This window comes from Hyalella azteca, unplaced genomic scaffold (genome assembly GCF_000764305.2).
Source record: "Hyalella azteca isolate HAZT.00-mixed unplaced genomic scaffold, Hazt_2.0.2 contig15760, whole genome shotgun sequence".
Taxonomy (NCBI): Eukaryota; Metazoa; Arthropoda; class Malacostraca; order Amphipoda; family Hyalellidae; genus Hyalella; species Hyalella azteca.
Window position 1 is genome coordinate 119,825 of NW_025945599.1, and position 22,144 is coordinate 141,968.

The 22,144-nt window shown below is 40.7% G+C and overlaps 1 protein-coding gene across 2 annotated transcripts; it reads left to right on the forward strand.

The window, feature by feature from the left end:
• The first annotated feature begins 639 nt into the window (after window positions 1-639).
• LOC108677715 lies at window positions 640-20,214 on the forward strand. Of its 2 annotated transcripts, none has more exons than XM_018165982.1 (12): window positions 640-1,019; window positions 8,389-8,514; window positions 10,123-10,255; window positions 10,699-11,184; window positions 11,600-12,852; window positions 13,772-14,126; window positions 14,978-15,021; window positions 15,904-16,005; window positions 16,781-16,893; window positions 16,985-17,209; window positions 18,172-18,270; window positions 18,767-20,214. In XM_018165982.1, the coding sequence occupies exons 2-12, from the start codon at window positions 8,392-8,394 to the stop codon at window positions 18,837-18,839; spliced, it is 3,006 nt and encodes a 1,001-aa protein (XP_018021471.1). In that variant the 5' UTR covers window positions 640-1,019; window positions 8,389-8,391; the 3' UTR covers window positions 18,840-20,214. The 2 variants fall into 2 exon arrangements, with proteins under 2 accessions (XP_018021471.1, XP_018021472.1); XM_018165983.1 differs by having other exon boundaries at window positions 10,699-11,175.
• The last annotated feature ends 1,930 nt before the right edge of the window (window positions 20,215-22,144 follow it).

Consider the following 22,144-nt stretch of genomic DNA (forward strand, 5'->3'; position numbering starts at 1 on the left):
ACATTTTGAGACACCAAAAGAATGTACAGGCTTTACATTACGTTAATGAATTATGCACTTAAGTTAATATTGACACATTTTTTTAGGTCGGGCAACACTTTCATCCGCTGCTTGCAACGCCTGACTAAGCGGCCTCAAATCACCTTGAACTTTCTTGCTCAACGGCTGGCTCATTTTTCTCACGCATGCCCACGTAGTTTTGTTGCTGTTTCATTTTGATGCGTACGATCTTAGTAGGAAATTTTTTAGAATTTGACTGGCAAACAAATTCATATTTTATATATTTGTAAATTGTAATACAGTTATTACAGTACATCTTGAAAACTAAGTGACCTGAGTTAGCTCACAATCCTTCGTTGCCAACTGGCACCTGTGCCTCAATAACATGTTCAAAAGCAAAGTTTATCAATCGTCCAGAGCCTTTAGCAATAGACTAAAATGATTTAGAAAAAGACTGCAACAACGGTCATAAATATTTTGTTCATAAAATCTTATTTTGATCCTAAAGTGGCACAAATATTCTTTATAACGACAAAAATTCATAATCGTATCTGTATAGGTAAGCTAACCGCTAAGGTGCAGCTGGGCTGAACGAAAAATCAGGAACCGCCATTCAACTGCCAGTGTGCCTACAGCTGTTCGAGTAGTAGGTTGTGTTCAATTGTTTGCTGTATGTTGTATGAAGCTCTATCGCTGCTAACTGTCATAAAATAAAGCTAATTAGCAAGCATTATGGTGTTGGTCTTTTTGTAGTATTGAAAAATTCAATTAATAATGTGAAAACAAGCTTATATTCTCGGAGATTTCAACGAGTGTCCGGTGGCGTTCCGTTTAGAAAGGAAGCCGAGGGAAGTTTTCCGTTAGTCGAGTTGGTTTCAATCTTGCTCGTCGATCACGTCGAATTTCGTGGTTTTATGTGCTATGAATGTTCATCTTATGAGAGGTGGAAATATATTAAAGTTAATTTTTCAAGCTTTCATCTATGTTATAGACTCATCGAGGTTCTGGATATCTGAGAGGTGAGCTCGACTACTATTAGTAACTAATACCTAGTAATATATAACATCATTAACATGTCGTTTACAGTCGTTATTGATGATCTTACCGTCTAACTAATTAACCATTCACTCGTCTGCGTATCTTAAACTTATTGTTCAATTTACGCTCGCTATTCTAGTACTCTTCAGTCTTCAACAAGGAAATTTTAATAGTAGTCCTAAATATTAGTGGCCAACTATTGTTAGGAATAAGATATACTACCTACCTACTACCGATAGCAATACAATTAGTAATTTTAATTAGACATTATTTCTATTCTTATTCTTTGGATATTACCAATGACTAATCCTAAACCATCGGCATTCAGTCTCTACAGTCTACAGAGAAATACGAACTTGTACCTATTCAAACCGCATAGTTTAAATCCCTCATGATCTTCACGATCATGCATGGTTGATGGTAGCATACCGTGATGTAGCATTCCGTGTAGTCCGTGATGACGTATGGCAGTATTCCGTGGGCGTGATGTATTGTATGGTATAATTCCGTGGTGTATGGCAGCATTCCGTGATGACGTATGGCATGGCAGTATTCCGTGATAATCGTAAATAAAATTCGTAATGGTGGTTAAAAGTTTCAGAGGCCGTTAGCGCCTCGATGGTTGTAAGTAGAAAGATTGTGTGGGCTTCAGTGGCAGTAGATGCAGTACCTATATCGCTAGTCACAAGTTGAGAGACCATCGGAGCTCAGATGGTCGTGTAGATAGAAACCATTCATCGCCCCCAATGGTCGTAAATGAGAGATGGTTCTAGCGGTTATTGATAGAAATCGTTGACGGTACGATAATGGTAAATTGAGAGATCGTAGATGGCACGATTGCTGTGAGCCTGTGAGTACAACTGATGATCTCAGGATAGTCCAATCCGCAGGAGACGAATTTATTTCTGTTAATTTGGTGACGAAACTTCATCGTGCTGGCGCGTGAATACATATTGATTTAATTGATTGGATCGGTTCATGAATATTGATTGTTTAGTACTTTAAAGAATCGTTTCAAAATGCTTGTTATAACATGAAAACCTATATTTGTTTAAAAGAAGAAGAATTTACTTAGCGGTCTGCATGTTTGTATCAACAGTATTTGAGTTTTACTTGTATGGTTCCTTAGCTTATGGTGGCCATCACTACTGATGGTTCCTAACTGCAGGTGTCGATTATCAAAATTATTCTTGAATTCATCATCAATGATTCTCGAATCTATAATCAGTAATGGTTGCCGAATGTAGGTGTCCATCATCAGTAATGGTTCCCTATGATGTAGGTGTCCATCATCAGTACTGGTTCCCTAATGTAGGTGTCCATCATCAGTAATGGTTACCGAATGTAGGTGTCCATCATCAGTAATGGTTCCCTAATGTAGGTGTCCATCATCAGTAATGGTTCCCTAATGTAGGTGTCCATCATCAGTAATGGTTCCCGAATGTAGGTGTCCATCATCAGTAATGGTTCCCAACCACCGCAGCACTTGCTACCACCGCAGCACTTGCGACCACCGCAGCACTTGCTACCACCGCAGCACTTGCGACCACCGCAGCACTTGCGACCACCGCAGGAACGATTACGCTGGTCCGGGCTGGCGATACTGGAAATTATCTCCGCTTGATCGATGTCTATTATGGGGCGGCCTACATCGGTGACCTTGCAATGCATGTCAGAGGTGTCAGAAGTGCAGTGAGTGTAATTACTGCCGCATATATAGTGATGGGAATTATCGGTGGAATGTTTAGTGATAGAAACTCACAATGGAATCTCTAATGTAGAATCTAATTATATACAAGCTCGTGATCGAATTTCTGATGATAGAATCCCACGATAGAGTCTCTAATAGTGGAATCTAATAAAATCTAATTATAAAAATACACAATAGAATTTTTTTATGATAAAATATTACGTTAGAATTCCTAATGATTGAATATGGCCATAGAATCGCAAATGAAATAATCTCACGACAGAATCAATAATGATGAATGCTCATAATGGAATATTAATTGACGGAACATTACGATAAAATTTATACTGATAATACATAACGATGTCGTGATGTTCGAAATAATGATAGAATCTCAAGTTTTTAATGTCCGCCGTGACTGCAATAGCAGCTCATGGTTCATTGGTTTCTTCATTGCCGTGAAATGAGTCATACTCATGGCTACGTCATGAATCATGTTCAAGGTCACGTCGAATGTCATGATTAAGCTTATTTTAAATTTCAAGTTCAGGGTTGTTGTGAGTCTTGCTTATCGTTAAATTCCATTTTAAAATAGTAATCGTAATTTGATCTGTGGCGTGAGGCAGATGTGTAAAAATGTGTGGTATGTATCAACTGTATATGTATATGTGTAGACGTGTGTGGTTAGGTATTCACGCTGGGTGGATTCTTGAAGGCTGAATGTGTGAGTGGACGCGCAAATGTTGGAATACAATAAATATTTTTACGTAAAGCATGTACTATATACATATATATCTTTCATTTTTACAAAACGACGTTTGACGTACCTAGTGTGTAAATACGTAAACTTCCTATCTGTATTGAACTAGCTAATTTTTGTCTAAATGATTGGAATTGTTTATGGTACTATTCAAGTTGGAATGCCGCCCTCTGTGTGGTCATACAGAGAAAGTTGTGTGGCGAGGTGGTGTCGCTGCATCGCCGCGCTATCGACGCGCTTTCTTCAGCGCGTCTGCGTAGCACTAAGCAATTTTTTCTCCATTGTAGCGCTGTCGATTCTTGTTTTGTTGTGGTTATAAATGTCTCTGCGTGGGTTAATTGGCTCATTTTACGCCGTCTGATTCTGAATCCTGGAAAAATCTTTCTTAAATGCAAGATCCTTTTAGAGAAAATAACTGTTCGCTATAGAAAAGACTATTTCTGAGCCTTTTCATTCACAGAACAAATATTTTGTATAACTTATTCATGTTGTAGTCTTACCTGGGACATTTTTATCGTTGGTACTATGAAAAAAAAAACGCTACGTACCGACGCTGCAGCGCTACCATTCTCAGCTGTCCACTTTTAATTCACGAACCTATATAATAGTTGACCGAATTATGGCGAATGCTAATTTTGCAAATTTATTAACAGTTGAGCAGCAGATGTTATCGCGTCTTTATTGCTTATCGCTCGCGCGGGCGGTAATCTGCTTTGACACAATCAAATGCGGGGCTTGTTGCACCAGCGATGGGCAAGCAACGCTGGCGATATCAGAGCAAACTTGTCGGTGAAAACAATCAGAAGTTCAGTGATACTGCAGGTCGTGTACATACATACGCGGTATCAGATCGCGATCCATTTGCTGTCCTTTGATAAGTAGAATATCGCGTATCATTCCCCTTTGTGTACACATTTTTGAGCGCCTCATAAATGAGGTTTGAAGAGCCCTACACTCATGCAAACTATTCAGCAGTTATTATGGGTTGAAAGAGAAACATTGTAAGGCTAAACAAGTTACTAGAGATTTTCTTGTGACATTAAATCGCTTGCTAAGCTCTATATATATGCATAAGGTCAATAGAAATAAGGACTGATTTCAACAGAGATAATGACGATGAAAACTGCCACGCATCACAATGCCATTTCCGTGTACAACTCTGCTCTATACTGTGATGATGCGTGGTGTGCTTGGTGCTTAGCTGTGGTAGGTGATGTTTTTACTTGTTATATTGTTTATGATGAGGAGATTATGGTGCTTATACCGTCGTCAGTGCTATTGCTACCTGGAGACCCGGAGCAGTAATATCAAAAATCGTGAAGGGTTCGTAACTCCGTCAGTTAACACGTTGACTCCGACAAGGTACATATGCGTACCACTAAATGTATTTCTCCAGGACGTAGTGGTACATAATTCAGGCTGCCTAAATCGGCCAAATCCGAGAACAAAAAAGGCCAAAAAGGCCGTTAACTCAACATATACTATTTTACTTGTAGGTTCCGCTATAAAAATTCCATTTATTTTCTATTTGTAATATTTAAAATTTAATTAGGAAATAGCCCTATCATAAATTTAAGCCAGCCAACGCAATTGAGAAAAACTAAATCACGGAATTTGTCCGGAAAAATTGACCGTCTGGCAACCCTGTTTAGAAACAGTATGAAAACTGAAATAATAGTACAAGATGAAGCAATCGGAGTCAACGTGTAAAGTGTAGTATCACGTACGGCTTTTCTAGCTAAACCCGCCAATCACAGTCGAGAAATCGGCCGCTACGTGTACATAGTTTTGATAGTCCTGCCCCTGTTAACTTTAGTGTCGACGAGTATACCCTTCTTGAGGGATACTCCCCTTTGAGGACGCATTTGTACAGTCGTCGTTAATAAAGAGAAGCGTTATGCGGAACAGCCTCCCTGATTACATCGTTGGCGCTCCGAGTATGAACGCGTTCAAGAACAGACTAGATAAAGCTATAGAAAAATATATGTTCAGATTTGAAATGCCTAGTACCATATCGAACCCGGTGGAAGTCTAGTAGCTACTTCATACTATCATCAGTCATGAAAAGATCCGGTCAAATGACACGAGTTTAGATCTATGAACAAGGCACGAAAAGGAAAAGAATCAGATACAGGCCACGTACATCAGGCCTACACTGCAGCGCCGACATCACTATGTTATGTTATGTTACCTTCAGGTTATCAACCGTTAATAATGGTCGGTCTGAGCGACATAGATACTTGAAGTTGTTGTATCCACCCGCGCTCTTATAATAATATTATTAAAATATCTAATAATAAAATAATATTATTAAAAGCAACATGGGGCGATGCTAGCCCACCTACACGGAGGTGTGAGCAAAGGTCATGACGCTTGGTCTTGTGCAAATGATTCTATAATTAAATAATTGGTGCCCTGCTAAAATGTTTTATTGAAGGTCTAATTTTTTGTCGGTTACGATCGTCGTTTGTTAAGTATCTGATGATTTATTTTAGAGCCTGACCTCAGATTTGAATGATTGGCTATATGATGGTAATAGCCTAATGATGATGATGTCCATATAAGATGATAATGGCCGTATGATGATAATGACATATGATAAAAATAACTAAATGATATTATATGATGATATGGCCATTATCATATGATGATAATGGCCATGATGCATGAGTTATTGCCTTCCAACTTCTAAGCAATAATCTTAGTATAATCATCATAACCATTTTAGCACAAGTAGCATACGTACCTAGTATTAATAAGTGTACCATTAAAATCTCGAGATCCTAGAAGAATATTGCTAATGATTTTAGTATACTATATAGGTATGGTATAAATATCATCAAAGTAAAACTATGATAGTATCATGGCACTGACTGATGATTTGGTCGAGGACATATTGCGTGCATTGCATTCAGATTGCGTGGACCCTGGGGGGAGGGAGGGTACGTGGGCACAGGGGGAGAGGGGGTATGCGTGGGCCGAAGGGGGGACTGTGTATAACGCTGCTCTATTGTAACGCTAACTCTGATGGTGAGTTACTGGCTGTGTATAACGCTGCTCTATTGAAACGCTAACTCTGATGGTGCGTTACTTGCTGTGTATAACGCTGCTCTATTGAAACGCTAACTCTGATGGTGCGTTACTGGCTGTGTATAACGCTGCTCTATTGAAACGCTAACTCTGATGGTGCGTTACTGGCTGTGTATAACGCTGCTCTATTGTAACGCTAACTCTGATGGTGCGTTACTGGCTGTGTATAACGCTGCTCTATTGAAACGCTAACTCTGATGGTGAGTTACTGGCTGTGTATAACGCTGCTCTATTGAAACGCTAACTCTGATGGTGAGTTACTGGCTGTGTATAACGCTGCTCTATTGTAACGCTAACTCTGATGGTGCGTTACTGGCTGTGTATAACGCTGCTCTATTGTAACGCTAACTCTGATGGTGCGTTACTTGCTGTGTATAACGCTGCTCTATTGTAACGCTAACTCTGATGGTGCGTTACTTGCTGTGTATAACGCTGCTCTATTGTAACGCTAACTCTGACCAGGTGAACATAACGCGCTAACAACACGCTTGCCTCTAAGTAGTCTATGCACAAATGTGCATCGTCTTTCTTACTCTTTACATATTTTGTGTCCACATAGAACTTCATACACTTCATAGAACATAGAACTTCCTACACTCCTTTTTTGCCCCACGCGAACATTTCGCGACAATCGTATAGTATGATATATTATGTTATAATGTGATATTATTATATGATATAATTTAGTAAAGTGTTGTGAGGAACTCTCATTAGACAATGTTGGCCTTATTCTTAACCTTACGAAATCAAAGCAGATTTTGCCCGTAATTTTCCCAACTAGTAGCGGGTTGTGAAAACTACCATCTCGGTGACCACAAGATTTCAGCAGGTAATTATCACCATACGAACCCTGCATTTTATTGCTCAGTAGCCAAGCTGCTTATTGGTATTGGAAACGCTACATGAACGTGCTTGTTACTTCTAATTTATTCATATAAATATGATCTTTTAACACGATCTCTCGTATTTATATGAGCTTGTGGCATGGTTTATATAACTTTGGATTTTACTACAAACCGTAGAAAGTGGAGTTCTTTGCTCTACATTCTTTTTAGAACAGCTTTTTATTACTATGATGCACTCATTAAAATAAATAGGTCATATTATCCAAATGGTGACACTCTCTCTTCTGCAAGTGGCACCAGTACACCCGTATGCCTGGTCAAACTAGGTCCTGCAGGATGACCTACGCAAGGGCATAAAGAGTATTGCTATTCGAACAAATCCCACTTATTACTCTGAGTGTGAACACCATAACACTACCATATAATAACATCACCATAACACTACCATATAATAACATCACCATAACACTACCATATAATAACATTACCATAACACTACCATATAATAACATCACCATAACACTACCATATAATAACATCACCATAACACTACCATATAATAACATTACCATAACACTACCATATAATAACATTACCATAACACTACCATAACACTACGTACGGTAGTAAACGCTCTCATCACTACGTCACAACATGGTAGATAAATACTGTCAGGAATAGGTCATAGTGTCAACTAGTGACACACTAGTGTGCCATTATTTAGTGACACTCTAGTGACAACTAGTGTCACTTTCTAGACACTAGATACACTAGTAACAACTAGTGTGTCACTTTCTTCATGTCCGTTTCTGACCCATGTGTTGTGATCAGAAAACTCGTGTAAATGAATATTATATGTATCAATAGTATTTTTATATGAATATTATTATGTAAATGAATAGCATTGTTTATTAAAATTGAAATTATTTGCTATTAATAAAGTAAAATTCTATGTTTTTTATCAGACGATGCGCGGCCTAGCGGAGACCCAGCAGCATCAGAGACCTTCACCGCCCCCCGCTGGGGGGGCTGCTCCTGTGGGGGGCGGTGGGGGGCACAAGACCCCCCCTCTCAGCGCTGCCCTCTCACAGGTACTGGGGTAAAGGGAGAGTGGTGAGGGGGGTTTCTGGGGGTACGGGGGGGGGGGTTCCACGGGGTACTGGGGGGTCCCAGGGGTACTNGGTTTCCTGGGGTACTGGGGGGTTCCAGGGGTACTTGGGTGTTGGGGCAGTGGTACTTATACAGTAATTGGTAAGTACCTTCAACCACGGAAAATGGAGCTAATCAATTACATTAATTAGCAACGCTACACTTTCAATGCCATTTCTGCACCACGTCATAAGGCTCGTTGTCTTAGGAACGAAATTAGGCAATTATTGGCCGGTATATCGGCGGCCACTGCATGACAAGAATCTGGCCGCTGATGACGCGGCTATAACTTCCCGCTGGCCACCGAAGCGTGCGTCTCAAGTTCCGCACTTTGGTTACGTTGCAACACGACGCGGTATCTCATATTTTATTAAGTTGATTTTCAATTTTTTAATAAAAATTTTGATGCCTATTTATTATTATTAATTTTATTATATATTTCATTCTAGCCTTTTTCTTATTACTTATTAATTTGATTTTTCAATTTTTTAATTCAAGCCTTGATATTTTATTATATATTTCATTCTAGCCTTTTTCTTATTACTTATTAGTTTGATTATCAATTTTTTAATTCAAACCTTGATGATTATTTATTATTATTGTATCTTTCATTCTAGTCTCTGATAATTAGATGCATAAACGTCATACAGTGAATTACTGTGCGCTGAGATCATGTAAGATTTGCTATGTCTAAACCTCCCGTAATAGCGCGTAAACTGCACTAAAACTTTCCTAGAAATATTTTAAATGAATGCCTGTCGAGTTTAGTTGGATTTGTTTTATTTTATTTTCGATTTTATTTATTTCCTCATCTAGCAGCACAAGGCCAGAGCTACGAAACCATTCACTCGGAGATATGAGCAAAACTTTGTCCAAATATAGATGCACTTTTTTGCTAGTTTTTTGTCTATCTTATGCCTCTTTTTGCCTTTTTCTGCCTTTTATCTGCCCTTTTTTTGCTTTTTTTGTTCAATTTTCCCCCTGTTTTTAGGCCCTTTTTTACCTTTTTTTTGTTAACACGTTGGCTCCGAAGTGGTACATATGCGTACCACGAAATGTATTTCTCCAGGAGGTAGTGGCACATAATTCATGTTGCCCAAAATCGGCCAAATCCGCGAACAGAAAAGGCAAAAAAAGGCCGATAACTCGATATATACTAGTTTATTTGTAGGTTCCGCTATAAAAATTCCATTTATTTATTTTTGCAGTATTTAAAATTTAATTATGAAGTACCCCTATCACAAATTTTAGCCGGCCAACGCAATTGAGAAAAACTAATTCACGGAATTTGTCCAAAAAAATGACCGTCTGGCAAACCTGCTTAAAAAAAGTACCTACAAGAAATGAAATAATAGTACAAGATGAAGCAATCGGAGTCAGAGTGTTAACATTAAGCAGAAGATAATATAGACGCTATCCACTGTACAGTTACAGTACTTGCCCTCAACATTAACTAGAAGATAATTTTGATGTTATGAACATAAGTGGAAGGTAATATTGACGTTATTAACATTAAGCAGAAGATAATATTGATGCTATTAACTGTACAGGTGAGCCTGTCCCCCAGCGACGTGTCGGTGGGGGACACGTCGCTCTCCCACGCCTCCTCCAGCGCCTCCCTTGCCTCCCTCTCCCGCCCCCCCTCCGCCTCCCCCCACCCCCTCTCTGACATCGCTGCTGCAGGTAACATTTATTATTATAATATTTATAATACAATACTATTGATACAATAACATGTTCCTGCCTAAAAACTATTATAATATTAATACTATTACTTCGCTGCTGCAGGTTACTTTAAACCTTATTATATTTATATTATTTCTAATATAAATAGTAATAGTATTATTGTTACTATTCATAATAGTAACTATTGTATTATTACCTACTGAATACGGTACTAGGTATCATAATATTAATGCTATTCATATAATAACATATTCCTGTCTGAATACTGTACTGTAGTAATGATGAATATTTATTTGTTGTATCAGCTGTTATAGTTAGTAACTCTAGTAAACAAGCTTATATAGTTACTAGTTACTAGAATAATACTAGAGAATAACTCATATATAGTAACTAGTTACTAGAGTAATACTAGAGAATAACTATAACTTGTCTGCGTGCAGTGGGTGAGGTTGGGGAGGATGACGTGGGGCTGCACAGCCCCACGTCATCCAGAGGACTGACATCCTTCTCATCCCCCGACCTCAACATGGCGGAACAGTCCGCACACTCCCCATCTAGCGGGGAACATTCATATTGTGGGGAAAAACATTCCCCTTCTATTGGAGAACATTCCCCTTCTATTGGAGAACATTCCCCTTCTATTGGAGAACATTCCCCTTCTATTGGAGAACATTCCCCTTCTATTGGAGAACATTCCCCTTCTATTGCAGCACATTCCCCTTCCCGTAGTTTACATTCATTAAAGACTGAAAGTTCGGTGGGATTTAAGTCCCCATCAGCTGAAGACGTCGGGGTTTCACCAGCCGCTGGGGATCACGTCGCCCCGCACCCCCAGCACAAGAGGAAGCTCATCCAACTCCCCCAGGATGATGGGGATGAGGATGAACTGTCATCCCTGCAGGACACTTCTGGGCACAGTGAGGCTTGTATGTCTCCTTTTTGTCTACTTAATTAATTGTAATAAATAAATAATAAATAATGTAAACGTGTATTTAATAATATAAAATAATGTAATGAATAATTTAAATAATTAATCTTTTAATGGATAACCATCATGTTTAATTTTCGTTTACTTCACATGTAAAATACTGTGATAAATAATTAGGTAATGTTTTACTGGATAACCATCATCATGTTTAATTTTCGTTTACTTCACACAACTTTTTAGCACATTTTTTCATTTATGGAAAAAATGCACTATTGTGCTCGCCATGTCCGTCTGTCTGTCTGTCCGTCCGTCCGTGACTTCACGTTTTCGTCGACGAGAAAATGCGCTCTCTGTCACTCACTGCAGTGAGTATACTGAGTTATATTTTTTTGTAACTATCCTCTAATGGTCAGGTGCACGCCTGGAAGCGAGTGGTGGTGGGGGAAGCGATGCAGAGGAGGAATATTTCGAGGAATACCACCTCCCCAACACCCACGAGAACGCTTTTGTACGCCACCACAGCTTTAGGCGTAAGGTCGAACTTACGCCCATAAACGCCCCTGACGCGGAGAAGATCGAAGGTCTTGTACGCACCGGTGAATACGAACGACACGGCAGCATGAGACGAAAAATTGTACCTAGTGTTGACTCGAGTCTCTACAAACTTGATGAAGTTGAGTCCAAGTTAGAACTTGCTCAAGTTGAACCCAAGTTTGAAGTTACGCACGAACCTAAAGTTCACGAGTTCCGGAAAGATTTCAGAGAGATCGAGAAATTAATGAACGACGAGCATGATGATGAAGATGATAATGAAGATGATAATTTGGATAGTTTACCTGCGTATGTGAACAATGACACTCCTAGGCTACTAATGCGTGGACAGAATGCGTACACATCGACGCCTAACGCATACGCTAGCACAGCGGAGTACGCAAGTATTGACTTGAGTGCGAGCTTACACTCTGGAAGTGTGAGAGATCCAAGCGTGTCTGAAAACCTGGAGAGTTTAAGCATCGAGCAAAGCACCATGAATAAAGTGCGTGACTGCATGGATTTCTCGAAATGCAAGGACATTTATAACCTCAGTGGGAAACTACAGGATATTCTAACTCCAATTGAGGTGGAGGAAGTTCTTAACAACTCTCACCGCTACCTCGACATCATAGACACCGGTGTTCTAGAGGCGTTGTTTACGAGCGTTAGTGAACAAATGTCCCTCACTGGACAGCCTTTCTCCATCAGTTTCAGCAGACATGAGTCCGCGCTGAAGCCCAAGACTCCTGAGAAGGAACTCACGCCTGAACAAGTCCAGCTGCAGTACCAAATAAAGCAGAAGCTCCTCATGGAAGAACTCGCGCTAGATTCCCTGCCCTACGTAGTTTCTAATGGCCGGTTACTTGAGAATCAACACCATGAAGATCTTGATGATGAAGACCAAAGTATGAGTAACCAAGGCCAAATCGACAACATGGCTTCGGAATCAAGTCCTAAAGACCAAGGGCTTTTTAATACCTTGGACAAAGGCCGAAGTCATGAAGACCCTACAGCAGAAGACGTCCAGCCCGTTGTTATGAGGGATCGAACAGATTCTTTGGATTCCGACTCGAGATTCGGGACCATCGAACGTCGGAAGTCGATACGACTCAGCGCCGGTCGCGGTCAGGTGGTTAGTACTAGCATAGTATAGTATCTTCGGCATTAAAGAATAGGCCTGGATAGGCCTGTCGCCGATTCTTGTACTTTTCTTGACTAGACTGGTCTTTTGATCAAATCTTTTCAACGGACGGTAGATTTAAAATCGCTTCTAGATATCAGTTGTTCCGTAGGGTACGAGGCATTTTAAGACTAAACATATGCTCATAAGTATTGATAAGACCATCCAGGTGAATAACTTTGAAACAACGTTTAATCAACGTTATTTCAACGTTTTACAGACGTAATTTCAACGTCACATGCCTGGGGGTTAATTTTTTAACCCATTAAATTTCTCCTTTAACGTAACATGCTTCAATACGTATGTTACTCATTTTACAAAGGTTCTCGTCATAGTATTATCCTTATTATTATCCTATCATAGTATCGCCATAGTAAATGCCTAAGTATTTAGAGAATTTCTTACTTTGATCCGTAACCTATTTATTAAGTAATTGTTAATTCATCCTAATTTTTTTGTGTGGTCAAGTCTCGGTTTGTATGGTAAAGTCTCGCCGATTATTTTTTCCTTATGGAAGTATTCCATCAAAGCGAATATTGTCAATAAATGTTGATCTTCAGATCGAGCTTAAACAGTTTTTTTTATATCATTGACTCGAGAATGAAATGCTGCATAAGATGTTATCAACAATCATATGAAGACGAGTGCGGTTGATGCATAGGCGAAAAAGGGGCTATAAGCACGCGAAATTATGTCGTAGCTATTACGATAATATGTTATGATTTACAGTTTATGTGTGGCTATACTGTTACCGTACACTACACTCATCTTGTGCACACAGGTAAGGAGTTCTAAATCTCAAAATAAATGCAATTTTTGTAACTATGAAAGCAATAATCATGGATGATAACAACCATTGTCTGGATGTCAGGTGGAGCTGGAGAGCGTGTTCGTGGAGAGCGACTTCGCCAACTCCAAGCTAAAGAAGATAAGCGCCAAGAGCTTTGACCTGGGCACCAGCGGCTCCATGGAGGATGACATGGACGACTCCAGCGCCCTCGACGATACTGCTGACTCTACATTACCCTCTGCCCTGTCTTCTGCCTTGCCCTCTGCCTTGCCCTCTGCCTTGCCCTCAACCTTGCCCTCGGGGCATCCACTCGAAGATGCTGATGAGTTTAGTCCCGAATATAAAGGCAATACTGAATCAGGGTCTACTCACTCCACCAGTGCCCAGGATGTGCCACTCCATCACGCCCCTCCATCGTCGTCACGTCACGCACGCTGTGAGAATTATTCTAGTGATGGTGATGATTGATGACGAGGGTGATGATTGATGATGAGGGTGATGATTGATGATGATGATGATGGTGATGATTGATGATGATGATGATGGTGATGATTGATGATGATGATGATGGTGATGAGTGACGATGATGTGATGAGTGACAATGATGGTGATGAGTGACGATGATGGTGATGAGTGACGATGATGGAGACGATGATGGGTGATGAGTGACGATGATGGTGATGAGTGACGATGATGGTGATGAGTGACGATGATGGGTGATGAGTGACGATGATGGTGATGATTAACGATCATAGTGAAAATTTACGATGATGTGATGATTCACGTGTCTGCTATTGTCACAATAATGTCACTCTCTTCATCCGTCGTTCGTTTCTTTCCGTGTTTTCGGTTAGACTTTACAATACAACGCAAGCTTTGCTGTAGGCTTCATAGTGCTAGGCTAGCTTTACTGTAGGCTTTATAGTAACAAGCATGCTTAATGAACAGAGTATCTATTCATTATTAGAGGTGAATAAATTGGTTGTACTGATGATTGTCAGCAGTAATATGAGATATTCATTCCATGAATTCAAAAATATTTTACCTCGTTTGTCATGTGAACGTTCGTACTCGTGGTGCAGAGCAGAACTTGCTCGTATTTATCAGAGACTGTTTTTTTCCTTTGTTAATTCGTGCAAAATCGGCGTATATTCTCGTTGATAGCCAATTTTTATTGACGTTTGTTCCTCAAATAAGATATTCTACTGTAGGTATATTATGTATTGATGTTCGTGTAATAATTGAGATCTCGCATATTTTGTATTAATTGAGATCTTATGCGTGCAGATCCTTCAGACTTCGAAAGCATCGTGCCGGCCGTGGCTCCACAGGTGATCTATTGTAGCATTACGATGGTGTGGATGATGGTATGGATGATGGTGTCGCGTATTATGATGAGACGGGACAGCTCTCAGATTATTCCACGAATATTTTTGCGATTGTATGGAGTGCAATATAACAACATTCATTATTATTTTAATCCGGTGTCAATCTGGCGTCACATTATAATCATTATAATTGTAGGTAATTGGGTCGTAATATTCACTTGACCTGATAGAGATTGATGACATGAGTCAGCATCTGGAAGACACGTGATAGATCACGCGATCAAGACCTTAGTTGTGGGCGGAAGCGAAGGCTATATAAGGGCTAGCAACCTTAGTATGAGCCACCGCAGTAGCTGATAAGCGCTCTGCGATGTAGCGTGTCGGTTGAGTTCTCCGACCTTACGGTCGACGCCGTAGCTTATACCTTGGTATCGTAATGTATAACCACCCCGTATATAAGATATGTTATCAGACACAAGTGTCTCACTTATCCTTCACGACCTTGCCTTAGTCACGTAACCCGATCCTCAGGTAGACCTTAATATACGCAATGAGCTCTGGCATTTTATTTATACAGGAATACAAAAAACATGATAGCAGAAAATCAATATTTATTAAAAAGACAAAATGCTTCCTTGTGAATGCCCATATAAGCTAAAAGTCTTCACTGGTGATATAGGTGGTGTATAACTGTTAAATGATAATGGTAAAGATTGTTCTAAGATTGTTCTAACAGAAAGTTATTGTTCTAACAGAAAGATTGTTCTAACAGAAAGTTATCGCCGTGAGAAAGTTAAACGAAGGAGTGGATGCTTATTATGTGGACGATTAAACTGAATTATTATATATCATTGTTAAGGTAACAATATATGTATGTTTGTGCAGGGGGCGCCGCCCTTCGGTTCGGAGGACGGCCACTGGCGCACTGTCGTCATCGGGGGCGTGTGGCGGAGGATAGACATGACGCTCATAGCGCCCTACACCAAGGTGGGTGGTGGTGGTGGTGGTGGTTGTTGTTGCTGTTGTTGTTGTGGTTCAACGGTCTCATTTTTACAAGAGACCTCCCTCGCGCAAGTACGACACCACCGACAGGGGGTCGCTCCAGAGCTGTAGGGTCGAGGTTATGTGGTGGTGTTGTCTGAGGTCCTGCCAGAGCGGACATTCCAGGAGAATGTGAGTGATTGTGTGGGGAGCTCTCTGGCAGGATGGGCAGGTGTCTGTGTCTGCTTGGCCTATTCTGTTTGCGTATGTTTGTAGTGAGGGGTGGTGGCCGCAGCGAAGCCTGGCTAGGTGTACTCTCTCCAGTCTAGAGAGCTGTGTTTCTGTGCTGCTTATGTCAGGTGGTGGGTGTCCAAGGACTTTGTTGTTGCCGGCCGGTGGTGGTGGTGTGGCGGAGGATAGACATGACGCTCATAGCGCCCTCCTACACGAAGGTGGGTGGTGGTGAGTGACGCAGCTTCGGTTTCTTGGCAGAATTCGTTTTCATAAAAAAACTCGTGTTAATGCAACAATGATAGTGTCACTGCTGCATGTTTGTTTTGACACATCAGCCATTCTCTGGACACAATAACCATTGTGCTGGCACACAATCAATGTGTTTGCACAACAATAATTGTGTTAGTGTTTTTGCAGGAGCAACAATTATGTTTGTGTTGCAGGAGCAACAATTATGTTTGTGTTGCAGGAGCAACAATTGTGTTTGTGCTGCAGGAGCAACAATTGTGTTTGTGTTGCAGCAACAACAATTGTGTTTGTGTCGCAGGTGGTGCACAGCGGAGGGGAGCACGAGGGCCGGCCTGTGGTGGTGGTGAGCGCCTGCCACCTGCCGGAGCGCAACGCCCCTCACTACGACCTCATAATGGACAACCTCTTCTTGTGAACCTGTTATCCCTCCCCCAGACACCTGTTATCCCTCCCTCTAGACACCTGTTATCCCTCCCCCAGACACCTGTTATCCCTCCCCCAGACACCTGTTGTCCCGGCTGGAGCAACTGGTGGGGGAAGACTACCTGCTCGTGTACCTGGGGGGCGGGGGCAGTGGGGGGTCTCGGCGTAGCCCCAGCTTCGGGTGGCTGCGTACGGCCTACCAGACCATAGACCGCCGCCTCAAAAAGACCCTCAGAGGGCTGCTGGTGGTCCATCCCTCCCTGTGGGTGCGCACCATCGTCGCCCTCACCCGCCCCTTCGTCAGGTTAGGGTCCGCACATAGGGCCTTTCATTTATTTGGTCTATATTTTATTTATAGGGTCTATATTTTATTTATAGGGTCTATATTTTATTTATAGGGTCTATATTTTATTTATAGGGTTTTGTCTGAGTTAAGGAGTCCTTTGTTACGTGAGTTGTTCTAGATGTGGTCCATCGTGAGGTGCGAGGTCCACCTTGAGATATGTGGACCACTTTGAGATGTGTGGTCCATCGTGAGGTACGAATACCACCGTGAGAAATGTCCTTCGTGAAGTACGAGGTCCACCGTGAGATACGTATGTGGTCCACAGTGAGGTGCGGAGTTCTTCATGAGGTTAGAGAGACCCCCCCAAAAATTGTTTAACTAAATTTGCTCTGGTGCTGTCCAATTGGGCGTTAATGCATGCATTTGGTTTGTTGTCCGTCTCCTTAATTTTATTGTTCGCTCGTAATGACCATCTTTAAAATCCAGAATATCATATAATTTATTCGATTTGCAATGAATTTCTATTAACTTTTTTTTAAGTTTTCTTCGGGACCTATTTAAGCAACTTTAAGTCGTCATTGGTATATATTTTTAATTTCTTAGTCATTTATGTATTCGTTCATGCAGTTAAGCCATTTGTAATGGGAAATTTTGATGCATTTCTGATTCTTTACTTGAAGATATTCGTGCAGTTCCAAGTCACTATTGTAAAATATTCGTGCACTTCTTAGTTACTATTGTAAAATATCCATGTAATCCTAAGTCACTATTGTAAAATATCCTTGCAATCCTAAGTCACTATTGTAAAATATCCTTGCAATCCTAAGTCACTATTGTAAAATATTCGTGCAGTTCTTAGTCACTATTGTAAAATATTCGTGCAGTTCTTAGTCATTATTGTAAAATATTCGTGCACTTCTTAGTCATTATTGTAGAATATTCGTGCAGTTCTTAGTCACTATTGAAGGATACTTGTGCAGTTCCAAGTTCTACCGGAAGCTGACGTTCGTGTACAGCCTGACGGAGCTCGCCCAGCTCATACCTCTGCACCAGCTCAACATTCCTGACGCTGTCAAGGAGTGAGTCATCAGTGGCATGAGTGATGCTAGTGGCATGAGTGATGCTAGTGGTGTGAGTAATGTGGGTGGCATGAGTGATGCTAGTGGCATGAATAATGCGAGTGGCGTGAGTAATATGAGTAAATAAGTTGCCTGTTCAAGTGACAGGATTGTACGAGGACGGCGCTTGTAAGAATGTCATCGTAAGTTATAGTCATCTCTGCATATTTTAGTTGCGTACTTTTAGTTACTTTAGTAAAGGCGTCACTCCGGTCCGGCGTCAACTCCGGTCAAAGGCCTTTAAATACATACAATTGATAACGTGCAATGAAATGTAAACAGCGAGTTATCCCCATATGTACCTACTGAGGTGAATTTTGGTTGACATGAATCGAGTTTAATTTGAATTGATTATAATGTGAACTTAGGTTAACGTGAACTGAGTTTGATGCGAATTGATTATAATGTGAATTGAGTTTAACGTGAACTGATTTAATGAGAATTTGTTCACTTGCAGGGCAGACTTCCAGATGATGGCGCGAGCCAAGAGGCGCGGCGGCGGCGGCAGGAGGCCTCCGCCCGGAGTCTGAACCTGCGCCGAAATTCGCGGTTCAATGAATGAAAATTTCCGGTTCTCGGTGTGCCAAATTACGGTTCAGTGCTTGAAAACATTTTTACAGTGCATGCAAAAATATAGGGGGTTTTGTGCATTCAAAGTTACCGGTTCCCTGCTCGCCAAATTTCGGATCAGTGTCTAAAAAAATTTCAGCGCTAGCGAAATTTGAGTTCAAGGCATGCAAATGATTGCTAATTTTGTAGCCTTGGATGGTGAGAGGCAGTAGGTATGAAAGTTTGCCTCATAAATACGATACTATTTAAATTTAGTGAATGCGGCTAGGAATTGTTGAGGACAACGATTGTGAAAGCACGGGCCGCGTGAAGTAGTAATATGTTTGTGAATAAATCTTGTAATATATATAAGATAACGTGAGACGTAAATGATGCAATGGGAAATGTGTATATTTTGTCTAACTTAGTACCGTATTTGGAACACTTACCTTTGGATGGCACGAGTAATACGATTGATATGAGTAATACCTAGGTCACGCGTGACATGAGCAACTGTAAACTGTAACTGTGCAAGTTTAGCAACTGTAGATTGCCTGCTAAGATAAATCCATATAAATCTTATTTAATATCAAAAAGTGATATTGAACCGAGTCGTAATGCCTGACGATGAACACGGTAAAATGATCACACGATATTTGTCTTGTTTTTTGTAGTAAACTAATGATACGCGAAGGTCAGCTTTAATTTAGTGTACTAAAGACGGTGCACAGGACGAGGCGTGTGTTTTGAGGATGTGTGAACGTTCATTTTATGTGATGCTGAATATTGTTTGTGTTTCCCCGCGACTTGTGGCTTGATGGCAACATTTTACAGTTAAGACGTAATCTAGAAGAGATGAATTTATTTAACGCATTATGTCCATGCAATCTATCCAAGATATCGGGTAACTACGATGAAACGTTGATTTTGAAAAGCTTTTGAATATTTCTAAGTAGTTAAGCGTATTTTGTGATGTGCATATTAAAGCAAGCTATTCGGAAAACTGAATTATAGAATTATATACGTTCCCTGGAGCATTGCTCGTACATCCTTCATTTATATTATGTTGACAGTTTTTCTGGAGGTGAGGGAAGTGATGGTGCTGCTAATCCTGTACATAGGAAATCCAGAAAAGTAGTTCATTTCAAGGAGTTAAATAGTCTATGGAAGTTCTTTATAGGAATTGCCATGAGTCTGATCATTTTACGAAGTGATAGTCGTGTAATATGGTAAATCTCGGAATATTTTACCCCTACGCAAGTATTTGTATGGGAATGTCATCTTGATGTGATTTTCAACACTTTGTTGCCAGCTCACAAAGGAATAATTTAATTAATAAACTTTCCATAGTATGAATGTTACTTTAATTACCTTTTATATCTCACGTACACTTACGTTACTATAAACTAATTTTATCTCTCTAGATAAAATTTAAATCGAACCGTAGCTCAAGTCCAATTATATGCAATCAATCTTATTATTATAGGCTCTTGTGCGTATCTTCCGTCCTGCTCAGTTTCTATTTCTCCCGTCTAGCCATCTCTTTTATTTTCCTGATTTAATTTTCAATTTCACCGCACCATATTTATATGTCGGCTACGGCGCACAGCAGTTGCAAGTTGAGCAATGATGTCACGGACGATATTGCACTAACCGTACCAGCGCCATGCGTTTCAACGAGAGCGCAGCCGTGCACCACCAATTTTGTGCACCAATCACACCTGAATAAAACGTCTAGCATATTTTCGTTACGTAACTTTTAGCTCACAGCATCTGGGGTTATGTTTCAGATAGCATAGTTCTGTTCATAATTTATCGTTATACGACGAGTGGCTGTTTGACTGTAAGCTTATTAAACACACGGGACAGCATCATAATCTCAGCAAGGCTCCGGCGCGCTCCGTCTGGGTAGTGTAGAATTTTTTCGCGTATAGGCAGACGATGCTGGACCACTCAACAGGAGCATATGTTCAGTCTTGAATGCCTAGCAAATTACGGACCAGGCAATTAGTCCAGCAGCTATCTCAACCAATCGTCAGTTATGGAAAGATCGAGTTCCAAAGGCCGGATCCCTTGTGAATCAAGTCACGAAAAATTCATGAATCGGCAACAGGCCATGGGCCTATTTCTTCAGTGCCCACACTTCTATTCTATTCTATATTACGTCAGGCTTCTTTCCTGTAGGCTGATTGATCTAATTCAATGGATGTGATCTGTCTGGTGGTTTGCGGCTGATAATGTTACAGTTAAGAAGTGTTGTAGGCTACGTTCTTGAGATTACGAAAGTCCATTCGAAGCATGGCAGTGGTGATCTCCGACTGTTCCAACCGTACCGGCCTCCATGCGTTCCAACCGTACCGGCTCTTTACGGAGCTGACGCCAACAATAATTTATGCTATCAGGACATGTCGTTAGTGAATTAAATATTCCTTTACTCATCAAAGGCGTTAAATATGAAAGACATGAAAAGCCCCGCTGGATGATAGACTCCTGCGTTTGGTATTTTTTTTAATCCGAGACGAGACGAGACGAGACAAGAGGCTCTGTCCCGGTTCGCAATAAAAACCGGGACAATTTTCAGCCTTCCGTTGGAATTCCGGGACGATACCGAGACGAGACGAGACGTCCCGGTTAAAATAGGTACCTTAAAATTTCCCGGAACTTACAGTCATTTTAAGGAGACATAACGAGACTAATCAATTATTGATGTGGTGTAAACTTTGGCTTACCGTCATACATTTATACAGAGCTGGGCAGCGCTACTTTGAAATGCAGCGGACGCTACCGTTACATGCTCTAAATGTAGCGGGCGCTACCGCTACCGCTACAATGGCTTAAATATAGCGCCGCTACCGCTACCGAAAATGTAGCGGCCGCTACATGTAGCGCGCTACTGCCCACCTCTGGTAACAACAAACATGTTGACACTATTAACAGGCTGAGGTTGACAACATTACGCCGAAATTGTTCGTAACGGTACAGTTTTATTCTGTAATTTATATTATGTATGTATCATGTTGATTTTTAAATAATATTTAATACTATTAAGTAAAATCTCTATAGGCTTTATCTATAAATGTAGCGGTAGCGCTGTAGCAGCAAAACCTCGTATCGCTACTTAAATATGTAGCGGGCGCTACCGCTACAATTGCTTAAATGTAGCGCCGCTACCGCTACTAAAAATGTAGCGGCCGCTACATTTTCAGTAGCGCGCCACTGCCCACCTCTGCATTTATATAATAACTTGAGACGTATCCTTTTACTATGCTGATTGGAGCTCGGCAAT

What these genes read in the sequence shown, in the direction of transcription:
- LOC108677715 (XM_018165982.1), top strand. Translation starts at nt 8,392, where the DNA reads ATGCGCGGCCTAGCGGAGACCCAGCAGCATCAGAGACCTTCACCGCCC. An exon ending in CTCTGACATCGCTGCTGCAG is followed by an intron (nt 10,256 to 10,698) that starts GTAACATTTATT and finishes GTCTGCGTGCAG; the next exon opens with TGGGTGAGGTTGGGGAGGAT. An exon ending in TGCCGGCCGTGGCTCCACAG is followed by an intron (nt 15,022 to 15,903) that starts GTGATCTATTGT and finishes ATGTTTGTGCAG; the next exon opens with GGGGCGCCGCCCTTCGGTTC.